The sequence below is a fragment of the Hyperolius riggenbachi genome, chromosome 7 (genome assembly GCF_040937935.1).
Source record: "Hyperolius riggenbachi isolate aHypRig1 chromosome 7, aHypRig1.pri, whole genome shotgun sequence".
NCBI lineage: Eukaryota > Metazoa > Chordata > Amphibia > Anura > Hyperoliidae > Hyperolius > Hyperolius riggenbachi.
In genome coordinates, this window is record NC_090652.1 from 11,461,843 (window position 1) to 11,486,761 (window position 24,919).

At 44.6% G+C, this 24,919-nt stretch overlaps 1 protein-coding gene across 1 annotated transcript in view; it reads left to right on the forward strand.

The window, feature by feature from the left end:
* The window catches only part of METRN (meteorin, glial cell differentiation regulator), a 32,851-nt gene extending 11,521 nt beyond the window's left edge, over positions 1-21,330 (forward strand). Inside the window, exons 2-4 of the mRNA XM_068246439.1 lie at positions 2,981-3,402; positions 10,556-10,615; positions 18,810-21,330. Coding sequence (XP_068102540.1) covers positions 2,981-3,402; positions 10,556-10,615; positions 18,810-19,126 — 799 coding nt within the window. The 3' untranslated portion in view covers positions 19,127-21,330. The remainder of the gene's footprint in view (positions 1-2,980; positions 3,403-10,555; positions 10,616-18,809) is intronic.
* The last annotated feature ends 3,589 nt before the right edge of the window (positions 21,331-24,919 follow it).

A 24,919-nucleotide genomic window follows, 5' to 3' on the forward strand; every position in this document is an offset into this window, starting at 1 on the left:
AGCGGTCGCCCTGCTACATGCCAGTGATGAGCGAAAATGCAAAAATTTGTTTTGATAAATTTTTACCGAATTTTCGCCTAATTTCGTTTTGACAGGCAAATTTTCCATCTAATTTTTTCACGTTAATTTTCGCCTAAGGCCAGTCATTTTCGCATTACTTGCGTATGATTGCGGACATTTTCCACATAAGGGCATTAGCGCCCGCATTCAGAGAAGTTTCTTGCGCATTATTGCGGGCATTTTTCCGTATAAACGTCCGCATAGATTGAATTTCCATGCGGATTATTGTGGACATTTTTCCGCATAAGGGCATAAGCATCCGCATACAATGAATTTTCTATGCTGGTCGAAAACGCAAATATTTCTGAAGATTTTCGTGAAAATTCGCCAAAAAACGAAAACGGGATTTTCGAGGCGAAAATTCGCAAGCAACACTGCTACATGCTACATTAGCACTATCCAGGAGCGCCACGGGGAGGATTCCCAATGCCCCCCTTTTATACAACCGGGGGGACCACAGGGTCCCAGGCTCTCTCACTGCCTGGGAACCACAGCGACACCCCGGAGGGGGAGGCGCAGGCGACCCCCCCCCCCCCCCCCCCCCCAAGCGTGGCCAGTGTCGGGGAGAGCCGTCCACACCCACCTCCCAATATTAAAAACAGGCACTTACCTTAACGTCCATTGCGTTCTGCTACATGCGCATTAACTTGGGGGCACCACATGATAAACGAGTGAAGTATGGGTCACCCCGAGCTTTAGAGCTCAGGGCTGGCTCACATACAGCACTCCAGAGGGGGGGGGGGGGGGGGGGAGGACAGGTGCAGACAACCAGGGCCGGGCCGAGGCATAGGCTGGAGAGGCTCCAGCCTCAGGGCGCAGTGTAGGAGGGGGCGCACAATTCATTCAGCTGTCATTCCTAATTGTGTATGAAGCAGAAGGAAATAAGAAAAGGGGATACATGGCAGTGACTGCAAGCCAGATAACTAGATATTAAGGTGTTGGGGGCCCTGTGGCCCTCTTAGTCTAATAGTAATCAGTGTGTGATGACTGGGGTGGGAGGGATGGAGGGGCACACTTTGGTGTCTCAGCTTTGGGTGCTGGAGGACCTTGTCCCTGCTCTGCAGACAACTCACTCCAGGGCTCACACCACCGGAGCAAGCCATCCACCACCTGCCTCCAAAGGATACAAACTGCAAAAAATGCTTTCCATGAGAAAATGAATGCGCATGTAGCAGAACGCAATGGCCGTTAAGGTAAGTGCCTGTTTTTAATATTGGGAGGTGGGTGCAGACGGCTCTCCCTGGTGCTGGCCACGCTTGGGGGGGGGGCGCCTGCGGCACCTAGCCTCCCCCTCCGGGGTGCCGCTGTGGTTCCCGCGGTCCCTCCGGTTGTATAAAAAGGGGGCATTGGGAATCCTCCCTGTGGCGCTCCTGGATAGTGCTAATGTAGCATGTAGCAGTGTTGTTTGCGAATTTTCGCCTAAGTCATTTTCGCATCAAAAATCCTGTTTTCGTTTTTTGGCGAATTTTCACGAAAATCTTCAGAAATATTTGTGTTTTCGACCAGCATCGAAAATTCATTGTATGCGGATGCTTATGCCCTTATGCGGAAAAATGTCCACAATAATCCGCATGGAAATATAGACTATGAATGTATTTTGTAGGTACTGATCTTTTGCAGGAACGGATCTTTTGCAGATACTGATCTTTTGAATGTGTACAGCAACTTTCTGTGCAGCATCTTGCAAAGATTTCTATCTAATGGGGAGTTCAGCTCCATAGAATAGACTGTGTAGGTGTGGCTCTGATACTACATGGAAGAGGGTAAGATTGGTCTGTGATCTTTCATTTTTCCAAAGACTTTTATCTGATGTGTGTACCCACCTTTATTCTTCTTGCTTCAAGGTTGAGGCACGTACTCTATTAGATAGATAGAAGATGCGGCATATGCTACGACGCGGGACGGCTAGTGTATTTATATAGCACTGACATCTTCTGCAGCACTTTACAGAGTACATAGTCATGTCACTGACTGTCCTCAGAGGAGCTCACAGTCTAACCCTACCATAGTCATAGCCTAATATCCTACCATATTATTATTATGTATTTATATAGCACTGACATCTTCTGCAGCACATTACAGAGTACATAGTCATGTCACTGACTGTCCTCAGAGGAGCTCACACTCTAATCCCTACCATAGTCATAGCCTAATGTCCTACCATATTATTATTATGTATTTATATAGCACTGACATCTCCTGCAGCACTTTACAGAGTACATAGTCATGTCACTGACTGTCCTCAGAGGAGCTCACACTCTAATCCTATCATAGTCATAGTGTAATGTCCTACCATATTATTATTATGTATTTATATAGCACTGACATCTTCTGCAGCACATTACAGAGTACATAGCCATGTCACTGACTGTCCTCAGAGGAGCTCACACTCTAATCCTATCATAGTCATAGTGTAATGTCCAACCATATTATTATTATGTATTTATATAGCATGGACATCTCCTGCAGCACATTACAGAGTACATAGTCATGTCACTGACAGTCCTCAGAGGAGCTCACAATCTAATCCTACCATAGTCATAGTCTAATGTCCTCCCATATTATTATTATGTATTTATATAGCACTGACATCTCCTGCAGCACTGTACAGAGTACATAGTCATGTCACTGACTGTCCTCAGAGGAGCTCACAATCTAATCCTACCATAGGCATAGTCTAATGTCCTACCATATTATTACTATGTATTTTACCTACTTTTTGGTACTTCTTCAATGGCAGAGTGGTTAAAAGTAGATGAAAAATTATCTCCTAGGAGAAGAAAAAGTGAATTGAATGAGGGCCTTCATCTTTTATCCTGTTCTTGTGATATCTGACCATGTGATCATTAGATAACAGTCATTAGTGTGCTTATTATGACTTTGCGTTCTGACTGGCTGTTATCTTGTTGTTTTTTGGCAGTGGTCTCTCCCTAGAGCCCCGATCCGTGGAACATGTTTTGCTGCATTGCGTGGAGGGCACGGTGGAATGGTTGTACCCAAGAGGGGCTCTCCGTCTCCGTCTGGTACCCCGGCAGCCCATGGCCTCTCTGGGCCCCGGAACCGGCCGCAACAGCGTCTGCATCAAGCCTGCAGCTTCGTTCCAGGGGGCCCAGCTGTACCTGGAGAAAGATGGCGAGCTGCAGTTATTGCTGTCAGAGAATGAGCTTTCCCGGCGGTCCAGGGTGCTTTGCTTCTCTTGGAGGCCTCACCAGAAGGTGGCGCTGTTCATGCAAGCCACTCTGCAATGGGACATTAGCCGGCGAATAGCTGCTTTCCGCTATGAGCTCAGAAGTGACTGGGATGGGCAGCAAACTCTGCCCCTCAGCAAGCTGAGTATGGAAGGTGAGTACCATGCTATCCCTTCACTTTGTACATTGCTTTAAATATGGCTATGAAATGTTGTCAGATTGTGTACAGAATATAATTAAAAGTAAGCCTTGCTCTTTAAGGGAAAAAACAAACAAACAAAAAAAAGTGTGTGTTCATATAAGACAGCAGACTGAAAATATGAAAGTCTGGATAAAATGTTGTCAAGGTCCTGTGTAGAAGTGCATAGGGTTTCATGGCCACACTCTGTTCCACTAAAATCTGTCCAAGACCTTTCCATATGTGTACATGCTAGATAGAATTTCAAATGATCCAGCTTCACGTGAGTAAAAAGTTACATCCTTAATGTCTCCTTTCTGCTCAGGAACTGAAGACCTACTGCAGCACATTACAGAGTACATAGTCATGTCACTATCTATTCTCAGAGGAGCTCATAATCTAATCCTACCATAGTCATAGTCTAATGTTCCTACCATATTATTATTATGTATTTATATAGCACTGACATCTTCTGCAGCACTTTACAGAGTACAAAGTCATGTCACTGACTGTCCTCAGAGGAGCTCACACTCTAATCATACCATAGTCATAGTCTAATGTCCTCCCATATTATTATTATGTATTTATATAGCACTGACATCTTCTGCAGCACATTACAGAGTACATAGTCATGTCACTGACTGTCCTCAGAGGAGCTCAGAATCTAATGTATAGCGCACTGGGGGGGGGGGGGGGGGGGCGCATTACACATTGGGGACATTGTTGGGGGTTTCATACTGTTCGTCCTGATGTTTTTCCGATATCGCTTGTCGTTACCACCACACACACGATTGGGTAAGTCGGCCCTATAACTCACAGTCTGTCCGATCGATTAATGCGACTATGGTTGCATAGTAGATTGGGCATGCGCTTGGCGTCCACAATTTCCAAGCAATTCCGCTTATAATCATTGATAAGCTGCCTAGTCGCCTGATGTACGGCCACCTTAACACTAATGACGATTGGAACCAATTAACTTATCTGAATGTTATTGGTCAAGAGTTTATAGGAAGTTTGTCTGCAGCCCCCATATGTTGGAGCTTTCATATCCCCCAATAGCATCCAATTGAGGGACTCTCACTAACATTAGTCATGCAAATTTACGTCAGGTTAGTGAATGGGCCTGTGTGTTCCCAGCATGCCATGGGGGAGCAGAACCATACTGTCTCTGGCTGGTGGGGGAGGCAGAAGAAGGGGTTTGAAGTTTCCTCCCTTCCCCCATTCTCCTTTCCCTCTCTAAACAACAGGGCAGTGTCCTGCTGGGCCTGAGGATGTAACCATTAAGCCCATTAATTAGGCAGATAAGAAGCAGAGGAAGGGGGTGGTTACCATAACAACTGACAGGGCCTTTGATTTCCACCACAGATACTCATTCAGTCCTAAAATTATCCACTGTGGAGAGCCTTCTAACCAAACACTTATAACTGGGTAACTTTCGGACATCTCATCATTCTGGTGTTTATGTGTTACAATGTCAACCAGATGGGCAGCATATTTTCTGGCTAACACTATAGCGGTTAGCGCTCTCGCCTTGCATCGCTGGGTCCCCGGTTCAAATCCCAGCCAGGTCAACATCTGCAAGAAGTTTGTATGTTCTTCCTGTGTCTGTGTGGGTTTTCTCTGGGCACTCTGGTTTCCTCCCACATCCCAAAAACATACAGATAAGTTAATTGGCTTCCCCCTAAACTAGCCCTAGGCTACGACACATGCACTACATGTTTGGAATCATGTATGATTTTCGCTCCACTTCTCACATGTACACCACTTTGTGTTGGTCTTTCACGTGGAATTCCAATAAAATTGATGCATGTTTGTGGCAGTAATGTGACAAAATGTGGAAAACTTCAAGAGGGCCGAATACTTATGCAAGCCACTGTATACTCTGTACAGCGCTGCATAATATGTCAGTGCTATATAAATACTTAAATAAATAAATAAACATGAGAGAAAGTCTACAGCAATATGGCAGCCAAGGTATTAAAATGGAGGACAGCAGCAGCCCTGTAGAATCCGTTTCAGGGATAAGCAGGTTTTAGTTATATTAGTGCAATATGTTCAGGAACCTACAAATAACACTTGGCCTTTGGTTTTACCTAACAATGTATTATTATTATTATTATTATCATTATTTTTATTCAAAAGTTTTTGTTGAAGATTTTGTCATACAACGCCAAATATTATTATATGAACAATGTTAGGCCTACAAACAGAATTTTATAAACACCAACACTACACGTGTACTCTGGGTTATTAAGACTTCATGTATTATTATTATTATTACTAGCCGTCCCGCGTCGTAGCATACGCCGCATTTTCTATCTAATAGAGTACGTGCCTCAACCTTGAAGCAAGAAGAATAAAGGTGGGTACACACATCAGATAAAAGTCTTTGGAAAAATGAAAGATCACAGACCAATCTTACCCTCTTCCATGTAGTATCAGAGCCACACCTACACAGTCTATTCTATGGAGCTGCACTCCCCATCAGATAGAAATCTTACCCCCTTCCATGTAGTATGAGAGCCACACCTACACAGTCTATTCTATGGAGCTGCACTCCCCATCAGACAGAAATCTTACCCCCTTCCATGTAGTATGAGAGCCACACCTACACAGTCTATTCTATGGAGCTGCACTCCCCATCAGACAGAAATCTTACCCCCTTCCATGTAGTATGAGAGCCACACCTACACAGTCTGTTCTATGGAGCTGCACTCCCCATCAGACAGAAATCTTACCCCCTTCCATGTAGTATGAGAGCCACACCTACACAGTCTATTCTATGGAGCTGCACTCCCCATCAGATAGAAATCTTACCCCCTTCCATGTAGTATGAGAGCCACACCTACACAGTCTATTCTATGGAGCTGCACTCCCCATCAGATAGAAATCTTACCCCCTTCCATGTAGTATCAGAGCCACACCTACACAGTCTATTCTATGGAGCTGAACTCCCCATTAGATAGAAATCTTTGCAAGATGCTGCACACAAAGTTGCTGTACACATTCAAAAGATCAGTATCTGCAAAAGATCCGTTCCTGCAAAAGATCAGTACCTACAAAATACATTCATAGTCTATATTTCCATGCGGATTATTGTGGACATTTTTCCGCATAAGGGCATAAGCATCCGCATACAATGAATTTTCGATGCTGGTCGAAAACACAAATATTTCTGAAGATTTTCGTGAAAATTCGCCAAAAAACGAAAACAGGATTTTCGATGCGAAAATGACTTAGGCCAAAATTCGCAAGCAACACTGCTACATGCTACATTAGCACTATCCAGGAGCGCCACAGGGAGAATTCCCAATGCCCCCTTTTTATACAACCGGAGGGACCGCGGGAACCACAGCGGCACCCCGGAGGGGGAGGCTAGGTGCCGCAGGCGCCCCCCCCCCAAGCGTGGCCAGCACCAGGGAGAGCCGTCCGCACCCACCTCCTAATATTAAAAACAGGCACTTACCTTAACGTCCATTGCGTTCTGCTACATGCGCATTAATTTTCTCATGGAAAGCATTTTTTGCAGTTTGTATCCTTTGGAGGCAGGTGGTGGATGACTTGCTCCGGTGGTGTGAGCCCTGGAGTGAGTTGTCTGCACCTGTCCTCCCCCCCTCTGGAGTGCTGTATGTGAGCCAGCCCTGAGCTCCAAAGCTCGGGGTGACCCATGCTTCTCTCCTTTCTCATGTGGTGCCCCCAAGTTAATGCGCATGTAGCAGAACGCAATGGACGTTAAGGTAAGTGCCTGTTTTTAATATTGGGAGGTGGGTGTGGACGGCTCTCCCCGACGCTGGCCACGCTTGGAGGGGGTCGCCTGCGCCACCCAGCCTCCCCCTCCGGGGTGTCGCTGTGGTTCCCAGGCAGTGAGAGAGCCTGGGACCCTGTGGTCCCCCCGGTTGTATAAAAGGGGGGCATTGGGAATCCTCCCCGTGGCGCTCCTGGATAGTGCTAATGTAGCATGTAGTAGTATTGCTTGCGAATTTTCGCCTCGAAAATCCCGTTTTCGTTTTTTGGCGAATTTTCACGAAAATCTTCAGAAATATTTGCGTTTTCGACCAGAATCGAAAATTCATTGTATGCGGATGCTTATGCCCTTATGCGGAAAAATGTCCACAATAATCCGCATGGAAATTCAATCTATGCGAACGTTTATACGGAAAAATGCCCGCAATAATGCGCAAGAAACTTCTCTGAATGCGGGCGCTAATGCCCTTATGTGGAAAATGTCCGCAATCATACGCAAGTAATGCGAAAATGACTGGCCTTAGGCGAAAATTAACGTGAAAAAATTAGATGGAAAATTTGCCTGTCAAAACGAAATTAGGCGAAAATTCGGTAAAAATTTATCGAAACAAATTTTTGCATTTTCGCTCATCACTGGCATGTAGCAGGGCGACCGCTTTGCAGTATTGGTTTTTTGACCCTGCATAGTTTGGCATGCAAAAGCAAATGCATATTTGCATGAGCATTGCCTCATGAATAGCCAATTAGGCCAGATTTGCAAAGCCAGACTTGCTAGGGTAGGCCTCTTTTCCACGGACAGTTGATAGGCAGTAACATGCCTCTCAAACTCTTACAACTGCTCACTACTGCCTGGTAACAGCTTGTTGCTGCCTGGTATCTGCTCACTGCTGCCTGGTAACTGCTTGCTGCTGCCTGGTAACTGCTTGCTGCTGCCTGGTAACTGCTTGCTGCTGCCTGGTAACTGCTTGCTGCTGCCTGGTAACTGCTTGTTGAGCACACAGCTCAACAGTCCGTGGAAAAGAAGCCTAAAACTTGGTGATTGAGCACGCATACATTTTCTCATGCAAAGTACTTCTTCTTCTTGCTCGAAGGTTGAGGCACTTACTCTATTATATATATAGATTATTATTAATCGATTCATAAGGCTGGCACTACCAAATGTGTATAACAATGCTCATTTATTCGAACATCATTAAAATGACATTAAAGAGACACTGAAGCGAAAAAAAAATGATGATATTATGATTTGTATGTGTAGCACAGCTAAGAAATAAAACATTAAGATCAGATACATCAGTCTAATTGTTTCCAGTGCAGGAAGAGTTAAGAAACTCCAGTTGTTATCTCTATGCAAAAAAAGCCATTAAGCTCTAGACTTTCAAAGTCTGTTATCTGACTTTTATTATCTCAACTATTTACTTTTTCTCTGGCAGAGGAGAGGTCATTACTTCACAGACTGCTCTGAAAGAATCATTTTGAATGCTGAGTGTTGTGTAATCTGCACATATTAGAGAATGATGCACTGTTAGAAAAAACACTATATACTTGAAAATAAAAATATGAGAATATTTTCTTTGCTGCTAATCTTCTAGTAATTGTTCATAGTACACAACCAATTCATTATATCATATTTTTTTTTTCGCTTCAGTGTCTCTTTAAGTCAGTGAACAAAATAATAAATATAGCCATGGCGACAGCCTGCTGTTTCCAGCTTGACGCCCTTCATCAAGCCATGTAGCCATACAATGGTGCTGCCAAGTGCATGTCTGACCGACAATGCAACCAATTTCAGGCTGCAATTGGCCTCATTAATCGATCGGACATGCTGCAAGATGTAGGGCCGATTTGCTTGATCAGGGGCGCGGCAGTAACGGCCAGCGATATCTGAATGAGCGACGAAGTCCCCAGAACTGTTCCCGCCATGTGCACGTGTGTGTGTAATGTGTAAATGTGCTGTAATGTGCATTTATACATTACCTGTCCTGTGTCGCGGTGCCCGTCCATCTTCCGCTGCTCTTCTATTAGCCCCATACAGGCTGCCGGCACACAGCCTGCCAGCGCATGATGTCACACGCGCCATGCCGGCAGCGTGTATGCGGCTAGTAGAAGAGCGAAAGAAGACGGGCGGCACCAGGACAGGAAATGTATAAACGCACACTTATGCTGGGAATACACCATGCGTTTTTCCAGCAGATAGATGGGTCGATAGATCATTTCCGACATGTCCGATCTCCCGTTCCATCATTTTACTGCTCGATTTCTCATAGAAGTGAATGGAAAAAGATTTTAAAAAAAACAAGCAGAAGATCAGAGAATCGAGTGGAGAATCGAGCGGCAAAATCGTATTGTGTATTCCTGGGATAACACACACACAGCGACGAAGCAGCGGACTCGGACGATTCCCAAGAGATATTATGCTGAAATTGATCGGTAATCGGCCTGGGGCGTATGGGCAGCCCGACAGATCTCTCTCTTATCAGATTGGATCAGAGAGAGATCTGTCTCTTGGTGGAATCTGCCCATAATCGCTACATGTATGGCCACCTTTAGGCCTCTTTCACATTGGGACGTTAAAGGGAACCTTAACTGTGGGCCCAAAAAAAAAATTCACTTACCTGGGGCTTTTCCAAGCCTCCTGCAGCCATCCTGTGCCCACGTCGGTCCTTCGGTGCCCTCCGGTCTCCCTCCGCGGCTAAGTTTTGTTTTCGGCCGACTGCCAGTCGTCCTCCGGCAACTTTACGACAGGGAATGCGGAAGAAGAGGACGCTTTACCGGAGGATGACTGGCAGTCGGCCGAAAATGAAACTTAGCCGCGGAGGGAGACCGGAGGGCACCGAAGGACCGGCGTGGGCACAGGACAGCTGCAGGAGGCTTGGGAAAGCCCCAGGTAAGTGAATTTTTTTGGGGGGCCCACAGTTAAGGTTCCCTTTAAAGTCGCACGTTTCAAAATTTTATAACGCAGACTAACGCACAGCAATACTAAGTCTGTGCGACATTCACAGTGCACACGTTGCGTTTGTGTGTAACGTGTAGCGTTATTAGAAAGTGCTGCATGCTGTGCATTTAGCAATGAATCTGCTGCGTTATGTGTGTTGCACATGCTCAGTAATATATATTTTTTTTATATATATATATATATGTAATGCATGCGCCGTTTTCGTACCATGACTGTGCGACGAAAACGGCGCACCAAATGCAGGGCTAAAGAATGCACTATAATGTCCAAGTTATAGTGCAGAATGTGTTGCGTTAGGGGCACGTTGTGCGACCTTATCGTCGCATCAAACGCAACGTCCTGATGGGAAAGTAGCCTAAGTGTACTTTTTGTACTGATCTTGTTTGTTAAAGTGTATTGTAACTTTGTTTTCTCCTATTCTTCGCACAGGAGCCTGCCGCCCATGTGACAACACAGAAATACTCATGGCTGTTTGCACTAGTGACTTTGGTGAGTAATTCTCCATTTTCCCATTTTTACAAATTTTTGTGCAATGTAATAATTGTCATCTTTATTCACTCTCAATGGCCCCGTTCACACTGCACGCATTTCCAGCCGCGTTTTGGAAACGCGTGCAGGTGGCCGACACGCACGACATTAGACATTGCATAGAGTGCAATGTCTGATGTTCACACTGCATGCGTTCCGGACCTGTGCGGTCCGGGAACGCATGCTGCACGCATTTTTTGTAAAAACGCGTGGCTGTCCCATTCACTTTTCAGTGATGGGATCAGCCACGCAACGCACACAAACGCGGATGGCGTGCGTTCGTACGCGTTGCGTTCCGCATGCGTGGCCATCCGCGTTTGTAATGTGAACGGGGCCTTATACCTGGTACACAGCATGCAATTTCCCGTCAGGTCAACATATGGAATCGATAATTTCCGACATATCCGATCTGCTCCCGATTGAGAATGGGACGGATTTTGTGCAGTACTGATCTGAAACTCGATTCTTTTCTCGATTGGGTGCAGATCAGACATGTTGGAAACTATCAATCTTACCTGTCGATCTCGCAGGAAATTGCTTGGTGTGTGCTAGGCGGAACAGAGGCCAAATCATTGTCATAGCGGTGATCTGATTTCTGTCGTTTCTGAATCTTACACCTGGGACAAGCATGAGAAGCTGATTCTACTGATATGTAAAGTGTTTTTCTCCACATTAGAAATTATGTTGAAAGAGGAGCTGCCAGCCATACTATCTCAGAAAAAACCCACATATATAGGTAGATAAATACGTGCTCTACTTAAATAACATATGTATTGCACTGTCAACATTTTGATTTCAGTGATTTTTCTACAGTACAAAAAGAGAAAATCCTTTTTAGCATTTCCCATTTCAACTGTGGCTATTTTGAAGACAATCCTGATGTCATTTCCTCCCTTACTCTCCCTCTGCCTGATTGTGTATGCATAGCCCGCCCTCCACTATAGAACGTGCATTGTCTCAGCATGAGAAATATTACCCAATCAGAGAGGAACAGAGGTGTGGGAGGGGAAAACAGGAGGGAAAGAGGCTTCAGCCAATCAGGCTGCATTAGTAAAGTCTGAGGGGGAAGTAGAGAAGCAAAAAAGGACAACCCAGCATGCCCTGCAACTTCCTTTGTGTACCAAATTTTGTGTGTACCAAATAAGAGACAGGTAAACTGGGGAATGATCATTTATCAACAAGAAAAGTAATAGGGATTTTAACTTTTGGATTGCCTGGTTAGCATCCTTATTACTTGTCTACCAGATACAAATAAAGAATTGATTTTATGCCCAACAGTTACAATTTAACATTTCTTCAACCTCCACCAGTGGCTCAACAAATAAACTCTGGCGAAGTTTTAAAAAACGTGCCCAAATCAAGCCTATGAGAACGTACGCTGTCCGCTCTCACCAAGCTAGTTGCCGCACCCGCGTTGCCTGTTTTCAATCCACAACGCCGGTCCATTCTGAAGAGCCCGGAGGTCGACAGAAGCATGGGGATTCTCCATTGGGCTGCAATAGACCAATGGGAATCTTCAGCAACAGGGAGAATTCTCATTGGTTCATGTTGGACCAATGAGAATTCTCCCTGTTGCTAGGGAGACTTGGCCCGTTGCAGCCTATGGAGAGCCATGCTTTTGCTGGACCCCGGGCTGCTGAAGGGACCGAGCGTGGGACGAGGTGCGGCGGCGAGACAGCGACACTACGGCGCTGTGGACACGGAACAGATGCACGTTCCGTTTCCGTTCTACATCCGCACAAGTGTGGACCGAACCTAAGGGCTGGGACCCATTGGTGCATTTTTGGCAGCGTTTTGGGATCGTCTACAATCGGATTCCCAAAAACTCTTTGCCAATGAAAGCAAGTGAACCCATTAGTGCGATTGCGATTAGGGGTAATTGCATTCGCAGGACATGTAGCATTTGGAGCGTGTTTTTTTTTAAAGACACATAAGTGTGGTGTCACAGTTCACTCATCTCTTCAACTACAAGAAAGGCCCAGGAGCAGTCTTAGCTACCGTAATATCTATATTACGGCAGGGCCCTTATTACACTTTCTCTTACAGAGCTATGGAAACCGTTTTGCCCATGCGATAAAGCGAGGTGCAAAATTGAAATCATGCCTAGCAGAGGTTGGTTTCAATCCATCAACCTCTGGGTTATGGGCCCAGCACACTTCCGCTGCGCCACTCTGCAGTCTGCTTACATTTGTATACAATCTTCAAGTTTAAGAAGGGTACATTAGTTGAAATAGTTACACTCCAATCTATGTTACAGCAAGGCCCTAATGACACTTTCTCTTTAAGAGGCTATGGCCGCCGATTGGCCCATGTGGTAAAGCAAGGTGTAAAAAACAAAGTAAACCTAGTAGAGGATGGTTTCGATCCATCAACCTCTGGTTTATGGGCCCAGCATGCTTCTGCTGCACCACAAGAAAATGACGATCAATTTTCAGCAAAACAATTTATTTGCATGCTCCAGTAAAATACAACGCGTTTCGCGGGAGTGACCCGCTTCCTCAGGCAATAAGATGGAGCTACAAAAACAGGTCTGGTACTATGCCATGCGCCTCTGTGTGACTCTGCCTGGGGGACATCCAGGGCACCCTAGAATAGATTCGGGGCACGTGCCACCGATCTTTGGGGCTAGCGACGCCCCTGGCCTGGGCACTTGAGGGGAACATATAACATTTTGGGGGACAGCAGCGGGGGGTTCTGGCATGTTTATCAGTCGCGATATATCACATGGTATTACCGCCATCGATTACATCGGCCTGAGATTTCCCAGTATGTCCGATCAATACATTTGACCAATTTCAAAACCGATGGATCTGTCAATCGCGCATGCTTATTGCGGCACAACTTTCATTCAATTCGATAATAATTTTCGAATCAGGTGGCCGATCGGCTGCAAAATCGCCAGATGTACGTCCGCCTTTAGCCAGACCAAGAGCAGAAGCAGCTTTCCTGATCTTTTCACTTCAAGATTCCTTAAAAATAAACATGTCACTAAAAAATACTTTGTAAATATTACTCCTTTTTTAAATTGTATGTGTGATACGGATAAGGAATAAAACATTAGTAGCAAAGAAAAGAGTCTCTTATTTTTATTTTCAGTTATATAGCTTTTTTTTATAACATTGCATCATTCAGTCATATTTGCAGTTTACAAACCACATTCTGTATTTTAAACTATAAAACAGAGAAGAGCTAATGACCCCTTGATCTTCTCTGCAGTAAAACCTTATCTCAAGCTTAATGTTTCTTGGCTGTTTAAGGGCTTCAGAAAACCCAAGTTCTTTTGCATAGATAACTGATATTTCTTAAAGAAAACCTGAATTGAAAATTAAAAGTCAAAATAAACATACACAAGTCATACTTACCTCCTGCATAGTCTACTACTCAATCTATTTTTCCTCTCCTGCGTCCTGTTTGTCCACTGTGATCAATGGAATTCTCCGTCCTCCAATTTGAAAATGGCCATTACACCATAACAGCTTCCTGGTCAGCACACTGTTAAACTGTAACATCGCCCACTTGAGCCATAGGGAAACATGGACACATCAGTTCTCCTCTCAGCTGTAACTGACAGTAACTGATATATAACTGGCAGCAACTGCTATATTTCAGTTCTGACAAAATGTTGTCAGAACTGGAAGGGATCACTGTAAGATGAAAATGGTGAGCTTCTGTGAGGAACTGATGGTAAGCTAACTATGTAATGTTCATTTAAAGATACCTCATGTGTTTATTTTAAATAATTTTACTCAGTACAGGTTCTCTTTAACTCTTCCTGTACTGGAGATCAATATGAGACTCTTTTCTTTGCTACTAATGTGCTTTTTTTTCCTTAGCTATACTACACATACGATTCATTATATCATAAGTTTATTTTCACTTCAGGTTTGCTTTTAAGTCAGCATTCAAGTCTGTGGCCCTGTCCTGAGGAAGATATAAACACGAGTGGGTAGATCAAATATGTACATATATTCTTTTTGCATCAGGCCAGGTTCAGACATTAAAAATTGCATGCGAACAGAGCTGGGGACGAGGTCCTCCGGACACCAGAGTGCGCCCCTCCATCCATCCCACCCCAGCAGAGTGCGCCCCTCCATCCCTGCCACCCCAGCCGTCACACACTGATTGCTATTACACTAAGAGGCCCCTCCCCATCCCTCCCACCCCAGCCGTCACACACTGATTGCTATTACACTAAGAGGCCCCTCCTCCATCCCTCCCACCCCAGCCGTCACACACTGATTGCTATTAGACTAAGAGGCCCCTCCATCCCTCCCACCCCTGCCGTCACACACTGATTGCTATTACACTAAGAGGCCCCTCCCCCATCCCTCCCACCCCAGCTGTCACACACTGATTGCTATTACACTAAAAGGCCCCTCCCCATCCCTCCCACCCCAGCCGTCACACACTGATTGCTATTACACTAAGAGGCCCCTCCCTCATCCCTCCCACCCCAGCCATCACACACTGATTGCTATTACACTAAAAGGCCCCTCCCCATCCATCCCACCCCAGCCGTCACACACTGATTGCTATTACACTAAGAGGCCCCTCCATCCCTCCCACCCCAGCCGTCACACACTGATTGCTACTACACTAAGAGGCCCCTCCCTCCCACCCCAGCCGTCACACACTGATTGCTATTACACTAAGAGACCCATCCTTCATCCCTGCCACCCCAGCCGTCACACACTGATTGCTATTACACTAAGAGGCCCCTCCATCCCTGCAACCCCAGCCGTCACACACTGATTGCTATTACACTAAGAGGCCCCTCCCCCATCCCTCCCACCCCAGCCGTCACACACTGATTGCTATTAGACTAAGAGGCCCCTCCCTCCCACCCCAGCTGTCACACACTGATTGCTATTACACTAAGAGGCCCCTCCTCCATCCCTCACACCCCAGCCGTCACACACTGATTGCTATTACACTAAGAGGCCTCCCCATCCTTCCCACCCCAGCCGTCACACACTGATTGCTATTAGACTATGAGGGGCCCCAGGTCCACCAATCCCGACCCAACATCTAGTTATCTGGCTTGCAGTCACTGCCATGTAATCCCTTTTCTTATTTCTCTCTGCTTCACACACAATATGGGGAACGATAGCTGAGTGAGTTGTGCGCCCCCTCCTACACTGCGCCCCGAGGCTGGAGCCTATCTAGCCTCTGCCTCAGCCCTGTGCCCCCTCCTACACTGCGCCCTGAGGCTGGAGCCTTTCTCGCCTCTGTCTCGGCCCTGCATGCGAATTGCAAATGTCCAAAAATGCATTTAATCCATCTAATGGAGAATTGCACTTCTGCTAAAATTCGTGAAAATGCCTTCAAGTTTTCACATGTGGGAAAAACTTTTACATTTTCTACCATAAATTTTCATATAGCATGCAAATTCCCTTTGATTTTTTTATTAGCTGCAATTAAAAAAAAAGTGCATGAAAATCTGCAAATTTTAAAGCAAAACAAAGCATGTGAAAATCGTTTCATTTTTCGCAATGACAAGTGGAAACCCTGCCTTATATTTACACACGCACAAAAAATAACTAACACAAATGGTTTATGCTATAGTTTACATAACAAAGAAACAATAGAAGGCTGAGTCTTGACCTTTCAAAGCCAAAAAGGGCTTACCAACCAGCTATTTGATTTCTGGGTCCAATATCCCACCCCTTTCCCCTCCAAGTTTCTATTGCCTGCTCAGCTGTCCTTCTGATTCATTTCAGAGTCTCAGTGAGCATTAAAGAATACCTGTAAAGAAAAAACTGCCCCTGGGGGGTAATTACCTCAGGTGGGGGAAGCCCCTGGATCCTAATGAGGCTTCCCTTAACCTTCTCAGTATCCCCATTCCAGCGCTGGCAGCCCCTGAAAATCACATGTGTATTGGTCACCTGACTCCCGGACCATAACAATCCTGCGTGAGCCTGGTGCCGGTGCAGTAGCCGCTTTCATTCGGGCTCTGGTGGAGATAGCTGAGCCCGATCGGGTCCGCGCTACTGTGCAGGCGCAAATTGTCTGCGCTTGCACAGCAGAGTGGATCTGATCGGGCTATTTCCAACGGAGCCCATCGGGAAACCGCTATTGCGCCTGCAAGAAGTGTGTCACAAGCTTGTTATGGTCCTGGGCAGTTCAGGGGTGCCAGCGCAGGATCGAGAGGACAGAGGAGGACGGGGGAAACCTCTTTAGGATCCAGAGACTTCCTCCTCCCGAGGTAGGTACCCCCAGGGGCTCTTTTTTTCATGACAGGTTTACGTAAACTTTCCCCCAGAACAGAGTCTGTCGTTATAATTTCTTTCAGACAGACTGTTATTGTGGAGCAAAGAAATATGCTGCAAGACTTGGACACAACACCTGACAGGAACAAAGAGCCTTCACAAACGTCCCTCATGCTTTCAACTCTTTGTTGTCACCTGCTTCAGGAATTTTTAAAAATAAGTTTTGTAGACTGGCCAGAGGTGAAGTTAAAGTGTGTGCCTGAAGACCTGTAAATACCAGTTTTTAGGTCATTATCTCATTTTCTAATCTCAGTCTTGACTGTTGACCACTTAAGCGTAAGTGCAGACGTTTATGTCAAACCCCCTTCGGCATCAGTAGTAACATACATCGTCCTCTTAGCATGGGCTTGGCTCGACTCCTTGGAATGCAATAATAATCCAGCCAAGCGTTCAGTCCAACCCCATCCCCCTATTGCCTATATTCTTCTCAGCTTTTACCTAAGCCTTCTTTGCCCCCTGCTGAATCCTCATAAAGAGTGAAGAGAGCTTGTCTGCAGAGATATGGGTGTCTGCTGAGACTCTGTTGCCTTGGCGATGCGGCCTACTGGGAAGGCTTAAGCCTGTTCAGTAGGCCTTAGGTCTAACTTATATATAAAATATCATGAAGAGAAGAATGGGTCTGTGAAAACGTTTATGTTTTCCTATTGGTTGTACTCAATGGTTGTATTACTATTATTACTTTCTGAATGGTTATTACTATTGATTTATAATAAAGCGACAACATATTCTGTGGCAATGTACAGAGTAAGAAACAAACATGGGGAATAATAATACAGACAATGATATACACTAAATATAGACACTGGTACATAGTATAAAATGTTTAACAAATTCCAAGACACAAAAGGGTGAGAGAGTCCTGCCCCTGTGAGCTTACAATCTAAAGGAATAGGGCAGGAAACAAGAGGTGGCGGAGTATAAAATACAGGTAAATCTCCAAAAATTTGAATATCTTGCGAAAGTCCATTTATTTGAGTAATTTAACTTAAAAGGCGAAACTAATATATGAAATAGGAACCCTTTTCAGGTGTTTTGGATTAATTCACTGGTTACAGTCTGACACTTTGAGCCTAGAATATTGAACATTGTCTGTTCAATATTCTGTATTAAGCCATAGCAATCAAAATTATAACAAATAAAGGCTTGAAATATCTCGCTTTGCATGTAATGAGATTATTTTATATATTGGTTTCACCGTCAAAGTTAAATTACTGCAAAAATTTACTTTTGCACCATATTCTAATTTTTCGAGTTTCACATATATGTATGCCTAGAGGCAGTGTGTTGGTGTTTTCAGGTTACGGTATCTATTAACGAGTACAACTGAGCCAGAGGCTGAAGGGGGAATGGTGTAAGTTACAGCATATGCTTGCCAGAAAAACTGAGTTTTGAGGTAGCACTTAAAGATTTCAAAGGTTGGAGAGTGACAGATGTGTTTTGGAAGAAGTATCCAGAGAAATGATGAGGCCCATGAGAAATCTTGTATACTTGAATGCGAGGAGGTGATTCTAGAGGAGGACAGAAGAAGGTTTTGTGCATATCTAAGATGGTGGTTGGGTTGGTATCTGGAAACTAGTGAGAAGTACTGGGGACAGAGACTGAGGAGAGCTTAGGGTTAAGAATTATAAATGGATCTTCAGATTAATTGGCAGCCAATGAAGAGCTTGGCAGAGAGGAGCAGCAGAGGAAGAGCAAGAAGAAAGATGAATTAAATGAGCAGCCGAGTTCAGTACAGATTGGATGGGTGCCATTCTGTTAGTTGGTAGATCTGGAAGTGATAAAATAATTTCCTTATAAAGTGCTGGCTTGAAACATCAGTTGCCACTTGCTGAAAACATCTAAGTCTTGGTATAAATGTGCTCACCTGCCTTTGTTTTTCTCCACAGTCATCCGTGGCAACATCAGAACGGTGAAAAACGATGTGGAGATGCAAGAATCCGTGATTGCAGTCAGCGCCACAAGAGTCTACCGCCAGAAGTTCACTCTGTTTAAGCCCCTAGGACACTCCGTAAAGTCACTTGGAAATATTAAGACTCCTCTCAGTTGCGGGGTCCGATCAGGACCAGGCAGCTTCCTGTTTATGGGTTGGGTCCACTTCGGCGATGCCTGGCTAGGTTGTGCCCCACGGTACAAGGATTTTAAGAGGATATATGAAGCGGCCATGGCGAACTCTGAAAACCCATGTGAGATAGCACTAGAGTGAGGTTATATTTTTGGGACATCATCGGAGGATGCTTATGCATCTAAATGGAAAGGGAATGGTCTAAAATATTGTGGTTGGACTGTCAGTTGGCCATAAGCTTGAGGGCATCACAGCTTTTCTCAAGGCCAAGATATCTGCCAGCTAACGTACAGCTCGCTATGAATCTCCACTCTTCTACATCCTGGAACAAAAGTCCAGTTATGATCTTGGGCTGTTTAAGAAGGAACTCTTCAAAATCGTGCTAGATTTCGATTCAGGTTTCTGCAGTGAACACATATTCAAATCATCGTAAAAATAGCTTACAGATCATGTTATGGACTTAAATCAAGCCAGAAGACTACCATAACCCTGATTATTTTTTTCTCTGGAGTCTTCTACTGGACCAATTCCTTTCCTTCTCATGATTTGCACTCCTAAAGAGACTCTAGAGAGAACTGAGCCAGTTTGAATATTCCCTTGATTTCTTAGGGAGTACTTTAATTGCTTATATCAACATGTGTGTCCACCTCCAAGATGGTGGAATAGCATGTATCTACTCGAAGAACATAACGGCAGCTTATGATGAACACTGAAGATATTTAGGGTGTTGAAGAGTCCAGCATCCATGTAGCACTCAGTTTTGGGAATAAACCAGTATTAAATGAACGCTAAAAGGGAAAAATGAGTCGGTTACCTGTAAAAATCTCCATTTTGCAGGGCATTCTGGGAGATTTCAGAATCGTTATTATAGAAGAGAACAAGTGGGGTACTCAGCAATATTATAACCCACTGCTTTAAACTGGAGTTTCTATGTCAGTAGTGGGAATATTCTTTTAGCACCAAAATCTTATCCCGTCATCAGAACATCTCTTGTTCTCATTGGGACGTCTACCTTTAACTCTAAATAAACAGATCACTCTTCATTCTATCATCTCCCACTTATCTAACTGGTCTTCTACCAGTGAAAGTCCTTTTCCTGTTCCATAATATAAAACCAGACAAGAGTGGTATGGCCTGCCTCTTTTAGGGTTTGTTTTCCCTCAATGGTATGGTCCAAACATAGATGCCAATGACCAGAAGAATAGGGTCAGTGGTGTAACTGCTCAGAGTGGACTTGAAGTGATCCAAGACATAGAAACAGAGGAAAGCCACCTAATAAGAGTTGAGTTGACCTGCAGTGAACACAATATACTTAAACGCGTGTTTTGTTTCCAGAGACCGAATTAGATGTAATAAGGCAATCGAAAGTGAGAATCAGGTGAGCAACAGTCAGTAAAATACAAGCAAAGAACAACTCAAAACAAGTAATAAGTGCCAATTTAAAAAAACTGGAATACTATTAACGCGTTGAAGTGAACCTGTTCTATCCCCCCTGACCTCAAAACGTAGATACTCATCTAAGTAGAGGGAACTAAGCCTCTGGATTGTCCAAAGGCTTCTAATCCTCCTCAACCCCACCATTGCCATGCAGGGATCCTCTGGACATATCAAACAGGAGCTTGTATAGTATGTTCTTGTGGTGATGCCCCCACTTGTGTATGAGCACGGTTGACCTGCATTCGCGCATGCTCAGTACGAGTGTGCTTGTACACAAAGGGTAGCATGTATGAAAACTGGAAAAGGGTCCTGGCCTGCGGGCGGCGGTGCGGTAGAGGACATGAGAACAGGTTTGCTTGAAATCCCAGATACTTCAGGTTTATTGAGAGAAGGGACGGCCTGATACAAGTTTCGCATTTCACAGACCACTTCGTCGGGGGCACAGAAGTAAGCCAAAGTCACTTGCTGTGCACAATTGTTAAAATACATATCAAGGATCTATGAAACAAATGACGTGTGCTTCCTTGAAACCAATCGCAATACAGACAGGCCAATAGGGAGGCTCAAAAAGGAGGAACCTCTGACTTCATCTGGGGGACTTTGTCTTGACACTCCTGTGACAGCATTGATTTGCATATTGTTCTACTAGGTGTAGCTCTCTGGATGGGAAGTCGGGGAACTGGATAGCAGCTTTGTGCAGTAATAAAACCCGAACCAAGTGATGAAACTTATGGCCCATACTCACGAGGGACTTTTGTCGCCGCAACACGCGGCGCGCGCGTGTTGCGGCGACAGGTCGCCCGTGAGTATGGGCCGTCGCACGCGCGCGCACCCCGAACTGTCGCCCGTCGCTCATGTCGCCAAGCGATTGAAAGTTTCAAACGCATGGCGACAGTCGCCGCCGCACCTCCCCCGCAACTGTCGCTAGTCCGCGTGAGTACGCGGACTAGCGACAGCAACCTCCATAGAGGTAAATGGAGCTTCCGGCGGGGGGAGGAGGAACGTCGGCGACAGCTTCCGTCTCGCCGCTGGTCCCTCTTCCGCGCGTGGAGAGAAGCTGTTCGCCGGCCTGTCGCTAGCACGCTCACGTGTGCTGGCGACAGGCCACTTCTGCAGCCCGTGAGTACGGGCCATAATACCCTGTTCAATAGTTGGGATGGTCATTCAGCTGCTGATAACGATGCGTTGCATGCAGATATAATGCGAGTCATTCAGATGCCTTGCCTCATGATTCTGATTTGCTCACTTTCCGGCTGCATAGCATTTGCATTTATTGTCAGAATTCTCAGCACCCTATTGGCCCTCCCAAACTATTGGTCCTTGGCTGGCTTCGGTTTTATGCTACAGAGTAAAATCTCAAAGAGATTAATTTTTTTAATATACATTTAAATTTCTTTTTATTTATTTTCTTGTTTTTTTCTTACTCATGTTTTTACATTATTTTTTTTTACATTATAAAATGCACTATTTTTTTTTTTTTTTTTCAAAACCAAAATTTTATTTCCATATTTGTAAAGCAGATCCATTATCAATGTTTAAACAAAAATGAATTTCTTGAAATAAGGTAGCCATTTCTCACATGTTTGAGGTATAACTTTTTGATAGAATTAAAGGCAGTGTCGTAGCTAAGGAGCTATGGGCCCCGGTCAAGTTTTACATTGGGCCCCTTCTAGCACTCTTTACATAACAATTTATACGGCGCACCAAAACCTGCCAATGGCAACTACAGTGTCAGAGGTGCAAGAAGGGGATGGGAAACAGCTTGTTAAAGGGATACTGTAGGGGGGTCGGGGGAAAATGAGTTGAAGTTACCCGGGGCTTCTAATGGTCCCCCGCAGATATCATGTGCCCGCGCAGCCACTCACCAGTGCTCCGGTTCACTTCTGGAATTTCAGACTTTAAAGTCTGACAACCACTGCGCCTGCATTGTTGTGTCCTCGCTCCTGCTGATGTCACCAGGAGCATAGTCCGCAGGCCCAGTATGGTCTGTGCCTGCGCCGTGCGCTCCTGGTGACATCAGGGGAAGTGAGGACACGGCAACGCAGGCGCAGTGGTTTTCAGACTTTCAACTCTGAAATTCCAGAAGTGAACCGGAGGCGGGGCCGGAGCATTGGGGAGTGGTTGCACGGGCGCAGGATGTCTGCGGGGGACCATTAGAAGCCCCGGGTAAGTTCAACTCATTTTCCCCCGACCCCCCTACAGTATCCCTTTAAGGATTACTACTAATCAAAGTATCGATAGAAGTGATTATTATGAGCACAGGACCAAAAGGGAGCTAATACTGCGGTTGAGGGGGGGAGGCCCTCTGGCCCAAGGGCCCCGATGTGTTCGCTATCTATGTACCCCTATTGCTACGCCACTGATTAAAGGTGTATACAATGTAATCACTAGACAGACCGGTAATTAAAGGACACCTGATGTGAGAAGAATACGGAGGCTGCCATATTTACCGGTATTTCTTTTTAAACAATACCAGTTGCCTGGCATCCTGCTGATCTCTGGCTGCAGTAGTGTCTGTATCACACACCTGGAACAAGCATGCGGTTAAACCACTCACGATTCAGTCACGTGATCTGCATGCTTGTTCAGGATCTATGGGTTAAAGTATGAGAGGCAGAGGATCAGCAGGACAGCCAGGCAATCTGTATTGTTTTAAAAAAAAAATATGGCAGCTTCCCTATCCCTCTCAGTTCAAATGTGTTTTAAAAGGTACCTGAGGCGATCGGCCATGAAATCCACTCAGAAACGCATCGCCTCTTTACTGTAAAATATGATGGATCTGCTGTTCAAAAGAAACTTGCGAAATTGTAAAATATGTTGTTTTTGTTTTTAATACTGCTGCAATGTTGAGCTCGGTCACTGCCAGACTCGATGCCACGCCCCTTCCGCTCCCCGCCGCGGTGAACGCCAGGGGGAGGGGCTGTGGGCCTCTGAGTCCTGTATCCTGCAATTGTATATGAAGAACCAATGTAAATAGATGATCAAGAGACAGAACTTTTACGTAAAATGACTTGTACAGTTTAAATGTGATCGTTATGTGTTTCTGTATATGTCTTGTGATGTTTTTTCTATATAAATGTATAAATAAAAACAAAAAGAAACAAAGAAAACATATTGTTCGTGCTTCTGTTTTATCTATCTATCTATTAACAGCCCCGCATCTGGAAGAAAAAATAGTTCCAAATAGTTTAATTTTTAGTGATGTTTATTATTTTTTTTTTTTATATTTAGTGATTAAAGAGACACTGAAGCGAAAAAAAATATATGATATAATTAATTGGTTGTGTACTATGAATAATTACTAGAAGATTAGCAGCAAAGAAAATATTCTCATATTTTTATTTTCAGGTATATAGTGTGTTTTCTAACATTGCATCATTCTCTAATATGTGCAGATTACACAACACTCAGCATTCAAAATGATTCTTTCAGAGCAGTCTGTGAACTAATGACCTCTCCTCTGGCAGAAAAAAAGAAAACAGTTCACTAAGGGCCCGTTTCCACTAGTGCGGTGCGAATCGCTGGGATTTCACCGCTGACAAAATCGCATGCGGATGCGATTCCGCATGCGATTTTTGCCGCGATTTCGCATGCGATTTCGCATAGGCAGGCTATCAGCGATTTTAACCATGTCACTGCCTGGCTCATTGTACATTAGTTTTAGTGCGAATTCGCACGCGAAATCGCGGCAAAAAACGCATGTGCGATTTCCCCTATTAAATACATTGCCTGCGAATCGCCTGCATTCCACACGCAGGCGAATTCTGCAGGCCCTACCGTGCAGAAAAATCCTGCACAGAAAAACGCACCAAAAAACTGACAAGTGGAAACAGTCTCATCCACTTGTAATGGTTATGCGAATCCGCATGCAGACAACGCATGCGGATTCGCTCTAGTGGAAACGGGCCCTAACAGTTGAGATAATAAAAGTCAGAAGACAGCCCTCTCCAGAGCTTAATGGCTTTTTTGCATAGAGATAACAACTGGAGTTTCTTAACTCTTCCTGTACTGGAAACAATTAGACTGATGAATCTGAACTTAATGTTTTATTTCTTAGCTGTGCTACACATACAAATCATAATATCATCATTTTTTTTTTCGCTTCAGTGTCTCTTTAACAGCTGTTAATTATGATTGCAGCCATGTGTAATTACGAATTGGACATTCAATTGATTTTACATATTCCATTAATAATTTCTGTGTAATTTTCGTGTCATTTCTTGCCGACTTTAGCGGTCAATAGCAAAGCTATGTGCTTTTGTTGCTAAAATTGTTGTATGTTAAATAGTGGGAACAAGAGAAAATCAAAACGAAAAACAGTTTTTAAACTCAGACAATTTACAGTTTAAAGAACATTTTTCCTTTGCATTTTTAAAATCGACCAGGCCTTTTTGAAAAAGTATTTGTTTGTCATGTTTTCACCCTTCTTTGCAACATACCTCACAAATTGGTGACGATAGCATACGGTAGGTGACGGCTTTTCTATTTACCACTACA